Genomic DNA, 22,419 nt, shown 5'->3' with positions numbered 1-22,419 from the left:
TTGCATGCAGCGTGCGACACAGGCGAGTCCACCACCGCATGCAGTTTGCACAGTTACTGATCAGAGTTCCTCGGCACTTCATGTACAGAGAGAGCGGCAGTCAGGAGTGAAATCCGAACATCATGCTTTTGCAGTCGCGTTGTTTATGATAGTTTTTTTTCTAAAAATAAATTATTAACTAAATGAATAGAATGACAGACAAAATCAAAATAAACAGATACTTATAATGGAAAGAAAAATTGAAGTTTGATGGATTGATACACTTCGAGGCTGCCGAAAGATAGATATAGAAGACTGATAAATAGATATAGACAGATAGATGATAGATAGATAGATAGATAGAATATAGGGAGAGAGAGGGGTGGATAGATAGATAGAAAGAGAGAGAAAGAGGGAGAGATGGATGGATAGATAGATAAATAGAGAGAGCTAGGGGGAGAGAGAGAGAGGTCGATATGGAGAGGGGGAGAGAGAGAAAGAGAGAGAGAAGGATAGATAGAGGGAGAGATGTTATAGATATGGACGGACAAAGAGAAAGAGAGAAAAAAGACAGATGCTATAGAGAGGGAGAGAGATAGAGAATTTGAGAGACAGATAGATAGATGTTAGATAGATAGAAAGATAAAGAATGAGAGAGACATAGAAGATAGACAAATTAACAGATAGATATATAGATAGAGAGAAATAGAGAAAGACAGACAGATGCCTAGATAGAGATAGATAGATGAGAGATAGATAGATGTTAGATAGATAAAGAGGGAGAGAGACAAAGAATATTAACAAATTAACAGATAGATAAGTTAAAAAATAGATAGATAAATAGATAGAGAGAATAAGAGAAAGACAGACAGATGGATAGATAGATAGATAGATAGAGAGAGATATATTAAATAGATAATTAAAGAATGAGAGAGACAGAGAAGGTTATTAACAAATTAACAGATAGATAGATAATCTAGTTAAAAATAGATAAATAGATAGAGAGAAATAGAGAAAGACAGACAGATGGATAGATAGATGGATAGAGAGATAGATAGAGAATTTGAGAGATAGATGTCAGATAGATCAAGAATGAGAGAGAAGAGCGACAAATTAACAGATAGATACTGTAGTTACATAGGTAGGTAGAGAAAAAGAAATAGAGAAAGACAGACAGATGGATAGATAGATAAAGAGAGATAGAGAATTTGAGATAGATAGATGTTAGATAAAGAATGAGAGAGACAGAGAAGATAATTAGATATATAGATACTGCAGTTACATAGATAGATAGAGATAGAATTTGAGAGATAGATATATAGACAGATAGAGAGAAAGACAGACATCGTCAAATCGACAAGGCCGGCGGCAAGGCAAATGATCAAGGCAAATATTCGTATTGAACCTGGAAAGTATAAGCTCAGTTGCATTTGCAAGTACGGTATGTTCTGCGGATAACTTCGGTGCGGACTTTGGATCGCGCGCCCAGCTGATAATGTAAACAAACGTAGACTCTTCACTAGTCGCTTTTTGGCTACTTTTCCGGAAAATGCCTTCGCCAGGGTGTAAAACGGAAACGCGCATACGGGGCAGCACAGCACACAACGTACAATTTGTTTTGATAGTGTTCGGAATCTATAGAAAATGTCTAAAGGTCTACTATTTGATCCTTACCAATAATTTATTCCTCAAAATAACTCTGCCATTCCACATGAAAACAAATAATTCACTCGTATTTCACTGGGCAAGGCCTATATTTTTTGTATTCAAATATATATTTCAAATGAATTTTATTACTTAGAATGATCATGAAATGGAGAATATTTTGTAATAGTGTCAAAACCAATGGCTTAATGATGCGAGTGTATATGTGTATACGCTTTTGTGCGCTTTTTATCTCCCGAAATGTCATGTCTTCATGTTTTTTATAATACATTTAACCCTTATAGAGCCCGGGTCCTTAAAAATTACCTGCCTTATAACGACACTGGCAATATCAGAATTAGATTCCGACAGTATCTTTTTTTTTTCGAGTCGACGTAGTTCATTATTCTGTGCTTGGTTTCGTGACGTCATCAATAATTCCATCTCTGTCTCGCTTTAGAAGAGCGTATCGGAACGCGATTGGACAGTGTTGGATCTCGACTTTCCGTTTCCATTCCTCGGGAACCTTGTGCGCATGCCCAGGAAAGGTCGTAGAATACTGCACCAGACACACCACCCTTGACGCAATGTATGTCTCCAGAATCATTTTCACCAAAGCCTTTCCTTGCCACGGCCGCCTCCTCCCAAGACTCAGCCGGCATCCAAGCAGCTTCCTCGCGTCGAATTTGTTCGCGTATACATCTTCCAAAACCAATTTCATACTCCGTGTCTGAACGTTCTGGTAAAACGGCTGGTGTACAAGTCCAGTTTGGGTCGAAGATGAAGAGATTTTGCGCGTTCTAGACGTTGATTGGTCGAAAGTCAAGTTCGCAACGATGTTGGGAACGTACGTGATGTCTTCGAGATTGATTTCAATTTCTGGCAGATGTCTGAAACATCAAGAATGAAATCAGTCTATGTTTAGATTGAGCCATACCATCGAAATTTTATTTCTTTGGTAATCAAAAGAATATTTATTAGTTGCTGTGCTGTTTATATAATTTTGTATTATAGGCATTCATAAAGGAAATATTTGAAAAAGCATTACCGGATGATGAAATTGATATTGGATCTCAAAACAATGTGTTTCTTTGAAATTCCTCCCACCAATTCGCGCTTCATTTTTCAACATCCAGTACTGTAACACTTTTTCTTGATAATTAAAGGAACTTGCTATTCACGATTAAATCAATTTTATAAAGGAAAAGATATTGGAGACAATACAAGATATGAAAAAGGTGAAATTAAATATGGAGGGGGTATAGGTGAAGGTAAAAGGAGCTGAGTTTGATTGTTGTGACAGGTACAATGTAGGTAATTATTTTGATGCAATTGGAAGAAGATGGGGTGGATAGGTACAGAGAAAACGAGTGACGAGGGATTGGTATCACTCAGTCGTCAAAACTGTAGATGCAGAAAGCTGAAAATGGCTTAAAAAGTGTAATGGAGTATTGTTTATAGGCCTACCGTTTCGATTATCTATAACATATACCTTCTTCGAAACGGCAAGCTAAGATTATTCAGTCGCCCCATCATCCTGCTTTCACGAAGTCTCCTTTGACCACGCCCTCGTCCCCTTTGGATGTCGGTTTGGTATTCCTCGACGATCTTAGTCTGACGTTTCTTGAGTTTTGTAATCGTTGTACCTGTCAGGTCGTTTTCCGTATAAAACATCTAAATATTGCAATAAAAGTATAGTTATAATACCTCTCCCTTATTTTGTCTTGAACAAAAAAAATATGTCATGGGAAAATATAATTCACATTACAAATGTCAAGGTCATGAGGATCGAGATAATCAGAAACATGTAAAATATTGGGAGAAATCTTAAAATATGTGTACAAAACAAAACAATGGAGGGTTGTCCACAAAAGTAACCATTTTGAAGCATGTTCGCCAGTTTGAGGATCCCCGCAGAAAGTGATGCAAGACTTTAGTTCCTAAATGCGTCCATAACTCTGTAACTGATCTAGATGAAACATATTTTAAATTGCTTCTCTTATTTTACTCTTTTCAATAACATTTATTCACTCAATCATGGGTTTTGGTTTAAGTTTCTTCTGAACATGCTGAATGTCGAGGGAGGAGGGGTAAAAAGGGGGAAATTTCCTCTTGGAAGCTATTCAGGGGTCGCGGAATGGGTTTGAATTCGGGAGAGGGGGCTTTACATGACATCACAATTCGAAGGTCATTTTTACGTATTTTTTAAACGAAATATAACTCGAATGATAATCTTGCAAGAGTTTGGAGTCCTACAAAATATTAAAAAAAAATATACCTGTCAGGCTCTATTCTCACCTGAAATGGTTTAAAAGCCTCTGAATATTCTTCAAGTTTCGGTACAGGAGTCAATGAACCAGTCCCTGTCTCTAGGCAGAGCTCGGTAGCAACGGCATGGGAGAATGCTGGCCATATTTGTGGTTGATTCAGGAAGGATTCTTCTTTTGTCCAGTCCACTTCCGTTTCCTCTTCATCAAAGTGTATTATCTTCTCCATCATTTCCTCCATCTTTAGCAGAGTCAGGTAATCTCACAAAACCATGTTCAGTGATTGTATTTTCTTAATTTCCATTATCGTAAAAAAATCCTAAGCCTATTATAATAGAATATGAGGAGGGATTAATATTTCATGAGAACGCAATTGACACTGACAATTGACACGCGATCGCGATGCGTGTAAATGACTAAATATCTGATTTTATGCTTTTTGAATGTTTCATGTAACTAAGCGCGGACGTATGAAACGTCACAATCAAAACGCGCCTTGGGCCGCGCGGTGTATGGTGATGTCACAAAATTATATAATGTTCGCAAATTGCGACACGAATTGGCCCGTATTCTGAAGTCTGGTTTAACTTAGACCACGGTCTTATATACTGTGTGCTAAAATTTGGGGAGCCAAAAATTATGGTTACATTGTATAGCTCTTGTGTTTCCTATTTTGTTTCCATGCAATTGCTTTCATGATGAAGGAAAATAATTCAGATTACTCCAGTTATCATTCCCAGACAATTAAGAACAATTTGAGTTTCAAACATAAAGATATATAATACATCTCAGTGGTTTCAAATGAGTTAATAAAATGGATGTGTACAGTAAGGGACTTGTGCCCAAACTAGCTTCCCATAGTTAAACCACAACTTTAAACCAGGGTTTGATTTAAAGGTATTGTTTAACTTTGTGAGCAGCCGATTTAAAAAATTCTCAAACCAAGATGAAACATGTGTACAAGTGCATGTATTAGAACTAATAAACCCTGAAAACAACCATTACTGAGAATGAAAAGCTAAAACTACAAGGCAAACCCCGATTTTGTAAATAGGCGTCTTTTAGACACCTAAATAGTACACATAAGTGTATGGGATTAAATTAAGATGGTGTTTCCGGTCACTTTTTATTTCAATTTTTGAAGCACTAAATAATCATTTTCGAACGCAATTTTTTCTGGGCTTCATTTTTGGAACATATCACAGACACAGGTGACAAGTGTGACCTTCTAGCTCAGATTTTTTTAAAGTCAAACCAATGTTAAACAATCACTTTAAACCAGAGTTCAGGTGGATTCTGCAAAATCCATGGATTAATCCGGCGTGGATTTTGCAGAATCCACCTTTGTGAATTCGAGCCACTGAAAACTTTCGTGGTTTTCACTTTGCTTGATCGTTGAATTTATAAAAACTTTTCGTCTCATGTCATTTCTTCAGTCTCTCAAATTTTCCTTTCCACCTGACGGTTTCTTCCCTTTCCACATCACTTTCTTATTCACCCCCCCCCCCTCTCTCTCTCTCTCTCACACACACACCCTCACATAAATACTTCCTTCTTCCACTCCCTTAACACTGTTACATGTTCTTACTATGTTCTATATTTGTATGCCGTTATTTTATTTATTTATTTTCCGTTTCCGTTCCCCTTTCTACCCTTATAACCCCCCCCCCTGACCCCTGTCCTCTTTCCATCTCTCAGTGTATATTAATTTACTCTCACGCAGTTGTTTCAATAAAATCACAAATGGAACATTTCAGTACTGCAGTAAAAAAGTCAAATTTAATCAAAATGAAAGAATAAACTTAGCATTGATAAAATGATGAGTGCATGAGTTCAAATATTATTTCCTTATTGAATGATAGACTCAACAAGAAGAATACACATGAATATCATCTGTTCTTCAGAATATATTTGTGTACTGTAGAAAATCAATAAAAAAATCACGGCGAGAAAAGGGTTTTGTCAGATAAGTTCTGAAAGCACAAAGTCATTCTACAGTTCTAAATTACAATTGCATTTAAACTAAAATATTACTGTCATTTCTATGCATGATATTAACTCCAATTACAATTGCACGTCATACGATCACAATAAAAAGGTCTAGATTCTTAACAACTCGAGAGATGTTTTGACAGTTGCCCCACACTAAAGCAAGGTTTTGGTCATAACAGAGAAATTTAAAAAATATTAATAGCTCAAATCAAGTTGTCTAGTCATATTTCATTATAGTAAAAAAATGACTGGGTTCGCGACTACTAAAATAACATTTGCACCGATTTAACAATTTCTTTATTCTAGTATGCTTTTGTGTTTAGAGTGATGATGGCATCATTAAAATTCTGCACAAATTAAACGTGATTACAGAACAAGCTAATCCTGTATAGAAACTAATCTCGGTAAAAAACAAGTGAAGGTCTATTGAAGGTAAATAGACGTTTCATTTTCACCACATAAATTTAAAACACATATTAGAATATTAGGCTGTAATGTCCAATTCGGAGCGTGATGTATAATCAAGTGAAATACAGACACCGACTTGTGAACATACCTCACCAGCATAAAAAACACAAAAAGCCCCAATAAACTAGCAATTCATGAAATCATAGGTCTATCATTGACTTTTTACTGATTGCCATGTCAATGATAGCATGATACTCATATTCATCTTATTCCATAGCAACATAATCCCAAAGTCGGCGTGAGCAACTTAGCAGCGGCTTACATCGGGGGATCCCGCGAAGCGCACTTTCACCATCTGTATAATTCTCCAAGATAGATTTGCACTGTTGGGGAAACCTCTGTGAAATTCCGATTGCGTCAACGCCAAGGACGGGACTGTTGAACGTGTCTTGGTAATGGATAAAGAAAATATCCGGTATCTTTACATATTAATGGGAACACATAAATCTGTTCCAATAGCCTAGGAGAAATTCGATTTAGAAGGGGTATATAACATATTCATTTTTGCATAATGTGGTCGAAAGAAATGCTTCAATTTAAGCAAGTATTCGTTTTAAGGAAAGCTTTGCAAGTTTATATAATTAAAGTTAGAACCCTTCTTGAAACTACCGATGACAAAAGAAAAAAAAGTCAACCATTAATTTTGAAGTGTTATTCTTATTGCTCTGCAAGGACATATTAAACGATATATTATTCATCGAATTCGCCCATTTCCTTCTTGCATAACTATGATTGGAATTGCCTTAGAATAAATTACAGTGAATAGAATAAAGCAATACAAAAAACTATCCTGAAAGTGATTGTTAAATCTAATAAAAATACACTTTGAAACTATTCATTTCTATTGCAGGATAATAACATTTAATTCTGCCAGACAGCGGGGAATATTTCATGACGAGTTTTGTCCTTGATTTTTACCGACTAATTTGCTCTCAGCCAATCACACGTAAGGATTTTCAGTAGCTTGTTACAACTGTCGGTGAAAAATCACTAACATAAGTCTTCATGAAACGTTCCCCTAAATACTGCGTCAACATTTTGACATCAGTTATCATAATTTTATCACCTTGAAAATTTTCATCATTCAGTCTTTGCTTTCTTGCCGACACAAACTCTCTTGCAGCACCTTAACGCAAATTTACATGAGTACACAATAAAAACGACTAGGACGACGATCACGAGAAGGAAGAAGGCGGCGACGTCGATGAGGTAATACTCATACCACGTTAAGTCATGTATAGGTGATCGCATGTATTCACCACCGTGTTTGATCACGTGTTCGATCCAAAATGCGGCTTTTTCGACTGGTCTCATCGGGCGGTCGTGGAAAATGGCCGACAGCTTTTTCACCGTTTCTTTGTATCTGGGATTATAGAGAAATTAAAATGTAATTATGACAGACATGCAACAAAAAAAAATCATAAGAGCACATCCCAGCAGACAACACTTTGTATTACAATAGATAAATGCATTTTCTTTTCCTAAATGGAATCTTGCTTTTCTCCCCCCCCCCCTCAAGAAAAAAGTAACCTTACTTGAAAATTATCAAAGAATTTACCATTTTTTTTATTTAGGCCCCCATTCAACAGAAAGGGGACCCTTGAAAGATTACTGAAATACCATAAGATCACTGAAATTTGTGATCTCTATGGAATGGCTCCGAAAAACCAAAAACAATATTTCCAGCATGAAAGATTACTTAGCAATCCCTGAATGATGATATGGCGTGCTGCCAGAGATCGTTAGAAGGTTGAAAGATTTCTCTGAAAAAAACTAACCAAGACCTCTGAAAGACTCACCTATAGACCCCGACAGGAACTCTGAAAAACTGACTTTCAGAGATATCCCCTAAAAATGAGAGACTATTGAAAGATCATGAAAAGACTAATAAGAAATTTGGAAGTTCATCATGAGACCGTTGAAAGACTGCTGAAAGATCACCAAAAGATCATTTCCTGGAAGACCGTTTCAAAAAGTTTCAAAAAAGACTTTGACCAACGGAGAAATCGAAGACCTTTTAAAGATCAAACAAGAATCATGTAAGACCTCGGGGATCTTTGAAAGTTCATTGAAAGACCTTTGGAAGATCAAGCAAGTTTCGTGGTCTTACAGTGGTATTTCAGAGGTCTTTCTCTCTGAGGAATTGGGGTTTTATCAGGGCTCTGGCCTCTGGGGCCAAGGAGCGACTTTTTTTTTTTACAGGGGTGGCGATGTAATTTTGACAAGCAAGAACAAAACAAAACAAAAAAGGCTTTACTACAAAATGAATGTCACGTTGGTCCCGAGAAGTTTGAGAAGCAAAGAAAGGGAGTTCCTATTCAAAATGTAAGTCATTTTGGTTTCATTTCTCCATTTTGTCACACCAGAATTCCAGTGGGTGCTACCTATGGAGAATAATACACGCAGCACCCCCACCAGCCCACTTCCCATGGGCCATGGTTACAGTGCGTTATGTTCACGGGAAAGCATTAAGCATCATAATGAATGCTTTCCCGACTCTTTCATCTGCAAAGGGAGGAAAGTATTTTCTCCTTGAATGCTATAATTAATATATTAATCTCGATGCTACACGTTTTGGGGGAATTGATATTAGCCGAAAAAGATGAAGATGGATAGAGGAGAGGTTTTCAAGAGTAGAGATGCAAAAAAAAAATAAAATAGACATTGTATGACAATGTACATGATGTACATCAGACCAAAGCAAAGAAAATGAGGAAGGTGATGGTCGAAAAGGAAGAAACCTTTAGTGTGAGGCCATCCCATGAAAACGACAAATAAGGCCTGGGGTAAAAAGGATGAAAAAAATTGTAGATAAGCTGTAGAGAATGAAGAACGACGCCTTTTTACCAGTGTGTGTATAATGATGGGGGTGGGGCGCCTAGCCCCCATGTTTCTGCTCAAGATACTCACTGTTTTTCATGGATGACAGCATTGAGGGCGTCAACGATCTTCTCTGAGGTTATGGTCTTGATGTCGAGCTTGAGACCCATGCCTCTACTCGTCACCCGAGCTGCGACGTCGGGCTGGTCGCCGATCAAGGGTATGACCACGATGGGTACGGCGTGATAAAGTGCCTCGTAGAGACCGTTATTTCCCCCCTGGTACATTAACGCCCGGGTCTTATTGTGGCCTGTGGCAGTAAAAAATAGAGATTATACATGTATAATGGCATGATATCTAATGAAATATATTTTACTAAAAGGCAGTATTACAAAGAATCACAGAGAGAAAACGTTCATAATTGAACGCAAAAAGTCAGGGGCGCGTATTTTTTTTTACTTTCATGAGACTTTTATTATTTATGTTTAGGTTGGTCTTGAACATGACTTGTATCTAAATTCAAGCAACGGGACGCGAGCACCCTTAATTTTCTCTGCTCTGAACTATACTACTAATACTACTACTACTACTCATTGGCGGCGGAAGCCAATAAATTTAGGGGGTGTCCACCTGAAATTTTGGGATGGACACATGTAAAAAATAGGACAAGCGACCCAAAAATTTTTGAGAAGCAAAAAAAAAAAAAAAAAAGGTCATCAACCTAAATTTTAGGGGGGGACAACACACGTGTCAAGGGGGTCCACGTGAATTTAGGGGGGGACGCAGGAAAAAAAATTGACAAGCAAAAAAAAAAAAAAGGTTATCAAAACAAAATTTAGGGGGGGACACGTCCCCCCCGCTTCCGCCGCCTATGCTACTACTACTACTACTACTACTACTACTACTACTTCTACTACTACTACTACTACTACTACTACTACTACTAATACAACTACTAATACTGTTGTTACTTCTACTACTACTACTACTACTATAGACAAGTTCTATTTTGACGCCTACTATTATTGCTGATGCTGCTTCTACTGCTACCACACAGTGTACTACTATAGCACCACTACCACTGCTACTACCACTACTACTACTACTCCTACTGATGTTGCTGTCGCTGCTGCTACTGTACTTCTAGTATTAATTCTACCACTCACTTAACTATTATTCATAACCGCACCACCACTGCTACTATAGTACTACTTCCACTGGTGGACCCTGAAAACAGAAGCTTGTCCTTACCAAGCAAGTCATTTTGAGGTAACCACTCCATGGTCTTTATATTTGGCACCTTGGTAACGACAGTCGGTGGTGTCCCTCGGAACTGCCATATGACTTTCTGCGGAAGGCGTGCGAAGGCATTGGCAAAGACAGCGATGAGCTCCTCCTTCATGTACGTGACATAGGTCCCGAGTGAGAAGATGATGATCCCGTCATCTCCGGAACTCTGGACATACTCTTCTAATTCCTGAGAGAGAGAGAGAGTTCAGTTTAATTACAACTTTCGCAGAATACTAAACATCGTCAACATGTATTTGCAAAATAATGGTAAGCGTAGGTAACATAATTTATAAAGTATAAAACAATAACAAACAAGAAGCCCGCAATATGAAAAGATTCGGGGCATACCATATTCTCCTAATTTGTTACTATCCTCGTCATTGATTAAAATACATGTATGTATATTATTTAATATCAGTCTGGGAAGCGTTTCATGAACGGACTTGCGGGATGCTTTATCCAACAGTTATCACAGGAACTGCACTTCTCAGCCAATCAAAATCAAGGGGAGTCGTCAGATCTAACTTATTTTTATAACATGTATATCAATCGTGCTTATAAGTTCAGAATGTTTGAAAATCTGGGGTCAATGTACCACCGAAAGGAAAACGTACGTATTATTTTCTGTAGAGGTAGACCTTTATACGCATTTTTACTACATACGAAGTAAAAACATTATGCAAAGTTGTTCACTATATGACCCTAAACCCAAACAACACAGTTTAATTCTCATTTTAATTCTCAAAAAATAAGCATAGCTGTTTAAACTGTAACAACTACTATGAAATTCATACAATAAACAGCGTGGAATGAAATTGTAAACAATGTTCTCCCTATGTACTACTTCATCTCCTTCTTCTGTTCATCATCATCATCATCTTCTTCTTTTTTTACCCCCTTTTCTTCTTTGAGAGGGCAACGGTAATAGGTCTTGTTACCACTACAAAACTAACTACACCAACATAACATGCGCCAAAGAATACGTACATTGAACGTGTTAAAGGGAACACGAGAGAAGCTAAAAAGAAAAAAAAATCTTGATAATGCCATTGTGTGTCTGTTTGTGGGTCCAGGATTTTTAAAGTAAGGGAGCTGTGGCTCACGGCCGAAGATATATGTCCCTCCTGAACCCGCGCCCGTAAAAACGATCTTTGTCATTGTGTGTACTTACGCCTAAGCATATTAAACTTCAGAGCAAATAACGGGGTAGTAGAAATGTAATGTAGTATTTCCTAGGATGATAACTAATGCAAAACCTTTATAATTTGGAAATGCTTTAATAGTATATTAAGATATTGCAGAACGTTAACATTTTAAGTTATTTTTCTTGTTTATGTATAGATTTCTATATCCGTTTGGAAGCTGTTGAAATGTGACTTTTGCGCAGAATGATGAAAATGTCATGGGGTGATCATGTTAGCAATATAAATGACCTTGTTAGATGTCTGAGTTGGGAATGAATTACCTGAGACAATGACTTTGAAGGTCTAGTTGTTAATCCACCAACAGTGATGATATGCGGTTGGGTAGCAATAGGAAAATCTACAGCGAAATCGACATTGGATATTACCAGCTGAGCTCGTTGATAGAGGTCGGATGGGTAATATCCTGGGCAGATGTCATACTTTCTCATTACAGGTGTGAGTTTATTAACTGCCCACTTGGAGAAAGAGACAAGGAACGAATGAAAGAAATTCTTGATTCTCTGTCTGAATGTCATTTGCGGGGTTAACCCAGTGTTAACCTCAGGGACGACTGCGAAATTGGTAGGGTTTCCATTTAGGCGTGCAATCGCATTCATCCAGGCTGTGGGCATCATGGCGACATGCCCACGAGCGACGTGCTCAGCCACGATCATCGAACACGGCCAGAACTGGTCGATAATTGCGAGGTCGAACTCGCGATCGAGCAGACGCTTCACAAGCCCCTTGTCATCGAGAATGGCTTCGCAATCCTCGATGTGCTCCGCTGCAATTTTGTTGATTTTCTTCACGAAGTCGAACTTCCATGAAGTCTTCTTGTCAAAGGCTGCTCGTGGAATACGGAGCTGACGCTCCTTTACGACGTCGAGAGGGACCTTGTGCGTGAAGATTTCGAAAGAAATATTCTTATACAGTTCGTCTTTCTGCCGGTAGCTATAAGCGTTGCTGATCAGAGCTGTGACGTTGTGTCCCCTGTCTGCGAGTTCTGCAGCAATGCTAGCAGGCGCCATAAAGCGACTTCCTTCTCCGTACGAGGCGAATACAAAGATATTAGCACCATCGCATAAGAATCCCCTTCGTGGAAGGACGATCAGGATAAAAAATGTTAGGTAAGAAAAAATATTTCGCAGAGATTTAGATCCAGTTCTTTCCATCTCTACTCCAGATACCACTGATCTTGTATTTCAATTCTCCAAGATACAACAAATCATGTATATCGTTTATCACGGCAAGAGCGTATGAAACCAATGTACAGATGCTCCAAGTCAAATACTCCTGCTGTCAGCTATTAAATCATGGGAAATAAATCACTATTATATCTTTACCTAATTATTGTTCCACAACCATAACCAGAAGAGTGTGATGCATGAGAGAGGAAGGGGAAAGAAACCAAAAACCCCCACACAACTGCGCCTTTTGATGAATCAAGGAAGGATAATGGTCAGCACAGAAGAATCGGTGTTTACAGAGAGAAATTCCGATTCACTGGACAATGGCGTGAATAAAAAAGAAGTCATTGTAATGTAAATGAATTTGTAATGCTTTGAGTGGGCACGTACACGTTCGTAATGTGTGCTCAACAGTTTAAAGCCTCTTCAGCATCTTGATAGCAAACAATGGCCGAGCTAATAAAGTACCACGTGTTTTTAAACTCATTTAATTATCATGTGACGTATGTACGTTCATTTCCCTTATCATGATTATAATGATGCAGATGGATTGAAACTTATTGAAATACGATGTACAATATATTATATATTGTCCTTAAAGCGCGAGTCCATGACCCCCTGCACCCCATAAAAACTGCATATTTTATTTTTAAAGAAAAAATATCAAACGAGCTCATAACTATAGCACTGAAAATCTCATCTAAGTCGGACGTTAAATGAGAAAGTTTAGCCCATTTAAAAAAACAGACATGCACTTTCTGGTCGCTCGGTATGCAAATGAGGGAATTTATGATGTCATCCACTCACTATATCTTTGTATTTTTATCAGATGAAATACAAACATTTTTGGTTTCTCCTCACCATGATGTGAAATAAAGTGTTATTCCTCCGTGAACCTGTGAAATCGCAACGAAGTAAACATTTTGATAGAAGTGTCTCGTTATAGCTAAATCTGTTAAAAAAAAGAAAAAAAAGAGATATTTTATCATTCGAATAACGATATATAGAAGAGCGGTATCATCCGGATTCCCTCATTTGCATATCGTTGTTTTGTGCATGATAATTTCAAGAAAAGCAAGCATAAATTACTGATCTAACATTCGATTTCGATACTGAATATTTCAGTCTTATGCTCTTTATTTTTCTCTTTTTTTAATTAATAGGCTTGTTTTTTTTCATATGGGTGGACTTGACCTTGAACTATCGTACGAATGAAATTTCTATTGATGAAGTGGATATATATTTTAGAACGGGCTGTAGTCATAAGATTCTTGAACCTTGAACTTAATTACGAATGAGATTCGTATTGATTAAGTGGATATATATTTTAGAACGAGTTGCCTTGATAATAACATACTGTTTTCATAAAACATTATGAATTACATCGTCATAACATCTCAATAATGATAAATGTTGATAATGATGGTGATTTAAATCAAGTGTAATGTATCCCATCTCTTAAAACAAAAACATTGAAATGGACATAATGTACGCTTTCACGAAAGTAAGCACTCGAATGTCTCTGTAAAAAAAATCATATGTTAAGTAGCGATTACAAAGAGGGCTTATAGTGTCCAACATTTAGGACAGCACAAATCTGAAGGGCGGTAATTCCGGGGGGGGGGGGGGGGCACTTCCATTGATGAGTGGATACCATGCGCGACCAAGGGGTCTCGAAAAGCACCCTAAACACGTATTTTCCATATTCTGAAAATGCACCCCTTAACAAGTATTTGGCGTGTGAAACCCTATCCTTAACAAGTATTGGAAACAAAACGATACTCATGGCAAGTATTCCCTGAAATGAACCCCTAAACAAGTACAGCGATGTTTTATTGTTATGTCCGTCGACGCCAGTCGTCGGTTTTACCTTTACACACCATTTGGTTTAATGCACGGCCCCAGCTTTCACCTCGAGCTCTAAACATGTAGTGTTGGGGCAAAGAGGACATCCTTTATAAAACATTTTAATTTTGTTTAATCATCCCCGCAAAAGTGACCCTGAAAACGTAGCTTTCCTAGCGAAATAGATAGTTTTTTCACTATTTTTGTGTTTTTGACACGCTTATCACGTTTCGTACGTAACGTGCCCTATCTTGAAAAAGACATCCTTTTTACGTTTTTTTTTGGTCGCGCATGGTATCCACTCGTCAATGTAAGTGCCCCCCCCCCGGGCGGTGATTATGGAAGGAGCAGGGGCAGTTACCCCTATGGTTTTCCACGTCGTCAAAAAGGGTGCAACTAAAAGAAGGAATAAAGGTAAGAAGAGAGAATTGGATAAAACAGAGAGATCTAGGACTAGGTCTTGTAATAATTATATAAATCATTTAATCTGTTAGGTTATCTTGCCCGATCCCTAATATCAGAGTACCCTGGCGCCACTCCTGATCCCACTAAAATAGTAGTCTTATCGCTTGCATTTATACGTACATGTACATGTATTCATATTTGTTATCGGTATCATTGACCAATAAATAACAGATGAAAGATCATGTCTGCAATTATTAGAATATACACAAAATATCATTACACAATTAACTTATGTTAGGTAGAACCGTACATACACACAATAATTAAGGAAAAGTCCACCCCAACCAAAGATGATCTTAATTAAAAAGAAAAAAAACAAGCATAACTCTGAAAAGTTCATCAGAGTCGGATGTAAAATAAGTAAGTAATGATGTAAAAAGTTTCGCTTAATTTCACATAACAGTTATATGCACATCCATCCTGGTCAGTGATGCAAGTGAGGGGACCGATGACGTCACCACTCACTATTTCTTTTGTATTTCATTGTATGAAATATTTTCATTTTCCTTTAATTTTCATCTAAAACCAATTCCTCCCTGAAGATGTGGAAATACCAATGTTTGACATTTTCTTTAGTTCTATCAAGAGGGTCCTTATCGTCACGCACCTTACGCCCCACACCCGAACCCAAATCTCTAGCTCACACTCACAAACATATTCTACACTCCTACAACTTTAGACTCACTTACCCCACTGGCATACTGGCATTATACTACTGGCACACGAAGGGGGGGGGGGGGTTGGGGCTTTTGCCCCCCCCCCACAAAAAATACGACCAACCCCCCCCCCAAAAAAAAAAATGAAAGGAAAGGGATAAGGTGAAATATGATTAATTTCTGAAAATGTCAAAATCTATGACAAACTTGGATTTTGTAATAAATATTTCGAAATTTTTTGCTCGCTCGCTTGGCTTGCATTATTTTTACGCAATACGCCATATCGAGCACCCTCATAATTTTTGGCTCATTACGCCACTGAGCAAGCTCAATGACGTTTAAGGAGCTCGTTGCGTTTTAACTTCATTCGCAAGTCCAGAATGCGCACTTTTGATTGGTTAAAAATCACGACACGTCTGATATTTATATCGCGTTGTGTTTAATTGTAATATTTTTCTGCAATGTGTCACAGATGTTAATTTGGAATGTTAAGAAGCCACACATCTTTCCCATCCCCTGCAGCTGTCTGCGATGTTCTAAACTGAAACGTCTCATGTCTCTGCGCCTTCTGATTTGGCATGAACTTGATGTGGCTGCAAATGAATAGACTAAATGGTGACACTTCATTCTCTCCTTCCCATTAATGTACAAATCCTTTTCATATTTACAATCCGGTATAATTCTTAATGGGGAAGGTGGGGTGATTAGTTTTAAATATAATGTCCATATTTCCGTCGTTTACTTCATTTCCATACGTAACTGCAAAACATTGAATGCAATGGAAGGATGTTGTGAAAACGTTATGAATGGTTCAAACAGAGAGAAACACCTAAAAATGAAAAGCTGAACAGAGAAAGACTGTTTGATGGTCCAGTAGACAGGCCACCAACCAGTCTGAGATGCGGAAACTCCAATGCGAAATCAACATTAACCAGAAGCAGTTGTGACCTTTGGTAAAGCTGAGAGGTGCGAATAAAGAGAGGCCGGTCGGTATTTAAGAAATCTTAAGTTCCCCATGTTTAAAATGAAAATTGGGTTACTGATGTCACTTGTCTTAACAACGGCGTGGAAATATAATATAATTTATCACCCATATTTCACGACCTAATACATGTTATACGACACTTTTATCTACAAAACAACCTCATCAACATTTCAAATGTTCTTATTGAGAGTTCTGAAATTTTCATCAGCCTTAAATATTATTTCTTAGTTTATCTATGACCAAAGGATAAATAGCATTTGACACGAGATCCACTGTGATCTAAGTTCAGTGCCCCTTTTTCATTTACGTCACAGGAAAATATCAACCTGTGAATACGTTTCTTGACGTTACGTACGTAACGTAATAAGGGTGTCAAAAACACTAAAATAATGAAAAAAGGGTAATACATTTCGATAGGAAAACTACGTGGTTACGGTCAAATTTGCGAGGGTATGAAAAGACTAAAATACTTTTTATAAAGGATGCACCTTTTAAGATAAAGCCAACGTCTGTGATCATGACCGTGACATAACAAGGTTTCGTTATACTTGTTTTGGGGAACGCTTGTCAAGCGTACCGTTTTGTTTCCAATTAAGGGTAGGGTTCCATACGTCAATACCCTGTTAACAATGGTTAAGGGGTGGAAAATTCTTGTTTGGGATGCTTTTCGAACCCCCATGGTCGCGCATGGTATCCACTCGTCAATGGAGGTCCCCCTCCCCCCCGGGTACATACTAACCTTGCTTAAATAACCTGCTGGTCCAGTAGACAGGCCACCAACCAGTATTAGATGTGGCATGACTGGGACCGGAAACTCTAGTGCGAAATCCACATTAAGCAGTAGCAGTTGTGACCTCTGGAAAAGCTGCGACGTCCGAAGATGGGGGCATATCCCGTTAGCATGTTGGATAGCGGTGTGAGAATCAGAAGAAGAAGTTATCCATACCGAAATCATGGCTGCAAAGTTGTTGATAACCCTCTGTAAAAATGTCATTTTATTCGTGAAACCAGTGCTCCACTCTGGAACAAAGGCAGTGTGTGAAGGATTTCCATTCAAGCGGGGAACGTTGTTCATCCATGTGGTAGCCATAAAGGACACATGTCTCTTGGCGGCATACTCGGCAACAAGCAACGAGCACGGCCAAATAGGATTAATGAAAGCCACATCGAACTTTGCTTGTAGGAGTCTTCGTAGAAGTAGCTTGTCATCGAACAACGCTTGGCAATCATCAAGAAGTCGATTCATTATGGATGATCTGACGAAATTGACCTCCTTGTATAAGGTTGTTTTGAATATTGACTCTTTGGAACGCTCTCGGCGTAGCAGAACTTCCTCAGGAGGAATATTGTGCTTGAATATTTCAAAGTTAAAATCCTTGTATCTGGATTCATTTGCTCTGTACTCGTAAGCATTGCTTATTAATACAGTGACATTATGGCCACGACGCATAAGCTCCTTTCCAACAAGAGCAGCAGACATAAAATGACTTCCTTCACCGTATCCACTAAAAATCAGAACATTGCTTCCCCGAGAGACTTGTAGAAATCCAAGCAGAAGAACAGTAAAGGTGAAAACAGCCATCGTTGCAATGGACGTGTGATATCAATGGAAACGTGCGTTAACCCACGTACACTGATTGTGAAAATATTTTATAACTGGTGTGCTGCTTTTATAATTTTATACCTTGGACCAATTATTACTTGCATACAATCGAGGTGCCAGATAAAAATGGCAGAGGAAATAATGGCAAAGGTAAAAATGGCAGAGGTAAAAATGGCAGAGGAAATAATGGCAGAGGTAAAAATGGCAGAGGTAATAATGGCAGAGGTAAAAATGGCAGAGATAATAATGGCAGAGGTAAAAATGGCAGAGGTAAAAATGGCAGAGGTAATAATGGCAGAGGTAAAAATGGCAGAGGAAATAATGGCAGAGGTAAAAATGGCAGAGGTAATAATGGCAGAGGTAAAAATGGCAGAGGTAATAATGGCAGAGGTAATAATGGCAGAGGTAAAAATGGCAGAGGTAATAATGGCAGAGGTAATAATGGCAGAGGTAAAAATGGCAGAGGTAATAATGGCAGAGGTAAAAATGGCAGAGATAATAATGACAGAGGTAAAAATGGCAGAGGTAAAAATGGCAGAGGTAATAATGGCAGAGGTAAAAATGGCAGAGGTAATAATGGCAGAGGTAAAAATGGCAGAGGTAAAAATGGCAGAGGTAATAATGGCAGAAGTAAAAATGGCAGAGGTAATAATGGCAGAGGTAAAAATGGCAGAGATGATAATGGCAGAGGTAAAAATGGCAGAGGTAAAAATGGCAGAGGTAATGATGGCAGAGGTATTGATGGCAGAGGTAAAAATTGCAGAGGTAAAAATGGCAGAGGTAATGATGGCAGAAGTAATGATGGCAGAGGTAATGATGGCAGAGGTAATAATGAGGAAATGAAAATAGCAAGAATTGAAAATGACTGAGGTAAAGATCATGACTTACTACATCAACAAGGAAAAGACAGAACCTTTCCAGCTAACATCATTCATAATTATTGGCCTTGAATGGAATCCTAACGACGGAATGAGCATTATGAACTGAAAAGATATTATTCAGATTTTTTAATCATTTTAGGTCAGCCCTATACTCTATCTTTGATATGATTAAACTCAAACATTTCCATGCCAGAATGATTTCAGTTAGGGAGTGATGAAAGGATTTCATCTTGGCATTTCGTACAGTAGAACAGAACTTCATCACATACATACAAAACTAATTTCAATGTAAACACCAAAATTTGCGCTACCATTAACACACTGAAATAGAAAAGTTCGGGATTTCTTCGAACCACTTGCATTACTTGGATAACAGAAAAATAACAAACGTTCTGTAATAAAAGTAATTTTTCATATTTCAACACATTAATGGATCCGAATAGATATTGGCATGATACGTATATTGTTAATAGTACATGATATAATAATAGCAATTAGAGTTTAAATTTAATACCTCCTTGCAGCTAGTCCAGTGGAAGGCAGGTTCCTAAACTAGTTTCTATGGTAACAGTTACCGCCTGAATTTGGAAATGTGTAGCGAATCAAGGATTTTATTTCAAATTTATAGGCTTTTCTTAGGTACCATTCTATCGACCTGTTTTGAAGGGGAAGTTCACCCTGACAAATGATTTACTGTAAAAAAAAGCAGAAAATTTTATTGGTGAAGGTTTACGGAAAACCCATCAAAGATTAAGAAAGTTATTTGAAGTTTGAGTTTTTGATCTGTGACGTCATATACGAGCAGGGAGCTCATTTCGTTTTCGGATTAACGAACCTTCGGAATTACGCCTCTCATTTTCTTTTCAGATTAACGAACCTTCGGTATTACCCCCACAAATGTTCGGATTAACGAACCCTTTTTCGTTTTCGGATTAATGAACATCGAGGTATAGGCAATTTACGTGTTTCGGAATTATGAACCTTCGGAATAAAGAACCTTCGGAATTACGAACGTTCGGAATTACGAAGTGTAACCGACCGGTATTAGGTATTACAAATTTTTAATCAGTGGTTCATGATTGCTAAAAAAGTCTTTCAGGAGCGGATGTGAAATGATTTGTATGTTGATATACTACAATAATTATTTAGAGGGGTCCATGCAATACAAGCATTGGTTTTTAGTGGACCCCTCCATTTTCTCAGAATTTTATAATATTTTGCTAATATATAATACTTTGTTTTACTGGAAAATATAATTTGTACATGCCTCAATTTATATTGTCTTTATAAGTTCATTGTAATTATTTTGACCACTTTACTTCGTTCTGTTGAAAATGAAATAAATTGAAAAAAATTGAAAAACAAAAAAGTCATTTCATTGATATTTTTTGTTATAACAGATTTGGAAAAAAAACTGCTCGGAAATGACGTCACCATTAGGATATAAAATAATATAACAGCTTTTTAAATCTTTGATGAATTCCCTTAAACCCTAACCAATATCATTTTAATTATTTTCTGCTTTTTTTACAATAAACTTTATGTCAGGTTAAATTTCCCCTTTAATGAACTAATTACAATACTTGGGATCCAAAGTATGCTTCAAATTTGAATATTAGAAGAGCAATTTGACATGAGAAGGCTGTTCATGTAAGTCCAGGAATTAATTAAGAAAAACCAACTCGGGTGTTATCAATTTGGGGCAGAAAGTTTACAGTATGATTTAAAAATGTTACCCTTTCCATTAGTCAAACATTATAATTCTTTTTTTCTTCCCAGAACCTTTCTTATTTAATCTACTGTACATGGAGGGGCTTTTGGATTTTTTGGCATGGGAGTTTAAGGCTGGCCATTTATACCTTTGTCATTTTTACCTCTAACATATACCTCTGCCATTATTACCTCTGCCAAATTTACCTCTGCCATTTTTACCTCTGCCATTTTTACCTCTGCCATTTTTTCTCTGCCATTATTACCTCTGCCATTTTTACCCCTGCCATTTTTACCTCTGTCATTTTTACCTCTGCAATTTTCACCTCTGCCATTTTTACCTCTGCCATTTTACCTTTGCCATTTTTACCTCTGCCATTTTTACCTTTGCCATTTTTACCTCTGCCATTTTCACCTCTGCCATTTTTACCTTTGCCATTTTTACCTCTGCCATTTTTACCTTTGCCATTTTTACCTCTGCCATTTTTACCTCTGCCATTTTTACCTCTGCCATTTTTACCTTTGCCATTTTTACCTCTGCCATTTTTACATCGAACAACAATCGAAACGTGCTTCAGATACACAGGCGCAACTTATCTTATCTTAGCAACTTGGAGCTAGGAAGAGTGGTCGGTATGTAAGAAATTTTAAGTTCCCCAGGTTTCATTGAGAGTGATAATTGAGTTACTGATATCATTATTCTGTCTTACCAATGACGTTGAAATATAATATATCGTCCATATCAAGACGGAATACGTGTTATGCTGCACTCTTCTTATTTAGAGTTAGAGTTCTAAATTAATTTCAAAGTTTCATCAGCTTTGAATATTATTTCTAGGCGTATAATTATGACGAAATGATTTATTACCCTTTAACAGGAGATCAACTGCGATCTAACTCCAGTGCCCCTTTTAGTATTCAGTCATTACATCACATGAAAATATCGATCTGTGACAACCCCCGCCCCCAAAATTAATTCTTCTTGAAAAGTGTAAGGCTCTTTGCCTTGCAATTGAGTTATCACATTCTCTTCGCGTTCTTGTACGCAATCTTACTGTACAATACTGACCTTGCGTAAATCATCTGCTGGTCCAGTAGACAGGCCACCAACCAGTATTAGATTTGGCATGACTGGGACCTGAAACTCTAGCGCGAAATCCACATTAAGCACAACAGTTGTGACCTCTGGTAAGCTGCGAGGTCCGAAGATCAGGGCATATCCCGTTAGCATGTTGGACTGAGCGGTGTGCGAATCGCTCATCTTCAATGTCCATCTATTGACCATGCCCACGATGCAGTTCAGAACCCGCTGGATCAAAGTCATGTGATTTGTGAAGCCATTATTGCCCTCTATCTGGCACGAAGGCAGCCTTGGAAGGATTTCCATTCACGATGGGAACGTTGTTCATCCATGTGGTCATAAAGGACACATGCCTCTTGGCC

At 37.8% G+C, this 22,419-nt stretch overlaps 2 protein-coding genes across 4 annotated transcripts in view; both read right to left on the bottom strand.

The window, feature by feature from the left end:
• Positions 1–2,015: 2,015 nt before the first annotated feature.
• Positions 2,016–4,767, bottom strand: LOC121424069. The gene is made up of 3 exons (XM_041619653.1): positions 3,922–4,767; positions 3,116–3,297; positions 2,016–2,513 (listed from the first exon to the last, which is right to left on the bottom strand). Exons 1-3 carry the CDS (start codon positions 4,129–4,131, stop codon positions 2,027–2,029), a joined length of 879 nt encoding a protein of 292 aa, XP_041475587.1. The 5' UTR covers positions 4,132–4,767; the 3' UTR covers positions 2,016–2,026.
• An 883-nt stretch (positions 4,768–5,650) lies between these two features.
• LOC121424485 (UDP-glucuronosyltransferase 2B31-like) overlaps positions 5,651–22,419 on the bottom strand; it is a 28,988-nt gene continuing 12,219 nt past the window's right edge. For 2 of the 3 annotated variants that reach the window (XM_041620189.1, XM_041620191.1), the window contains exons 2-4: positions 10,422–10,647; positions 9,261–9,480; positions 5,651–7,713 (exon numbers count right to left, since the gene is read on the bottom strand). In XM_041620189.1, the coding sequence (XP_041476123.1) occupies positions 7,431–7,713; positions 9,261–9,480; positions 10,422–10,647 (729 nt within the window). In that variant the 3' untranslated portion in view covers positions 5,651–7,430. Of the gene's footprint in view, positions 7,714–9,260; positions 9,481–10,421; positions 10,648–11,925; positions 13,200–22,419 lie in introns of those variants that run through there. The other variant, XM_041620188.1, reaches the window with a different exon arrangement.

This window comes from Lytechinus variegatus, chromosome 11, assembly GCF_018143015.1.
Source record: "Lytechinus variegatus isolate NC3 chromosome 11, Lvar_3.0, whole genome shotgun sequence".
NCBI classification, from domain to species: Eukaryota; Metazoa; Echinodermata; class Echinoidea; order Temnopleuroida; family Toxopneustidae; genus Lytechinus; species Lytechinus variegatus.
Note: the sequence above shows the minus strand (reverse complement) of the source record. Positions and strands in the feature narration are given on the sequence as shown.

Excerpts from the sequence above, each read along its gene's own strand:
- LOC121424069 (XM_041619653.1), bottom strand. The coding sequence starts at position 4,131 with ATGGAGGAAATGATGGAGAAGATAATACACTTTGATGAAGAGGAAACG. Across the intron at positions 3,298-3,921 it reads AGGCTTTTAAACCATTTCAG|ATGTTTTATACGGAAAACGA; the intron begins GTGAGAATAGAG and ends TGCAATATTTAG. Across the intron at positions 2,514-3,115 it reads AGCTTGCCGTTTCGAAGAAG|ACATCTGCCAGAAATTGAAA; the intron begins GTATATGTTATA and ends TTGATGTTTCAG.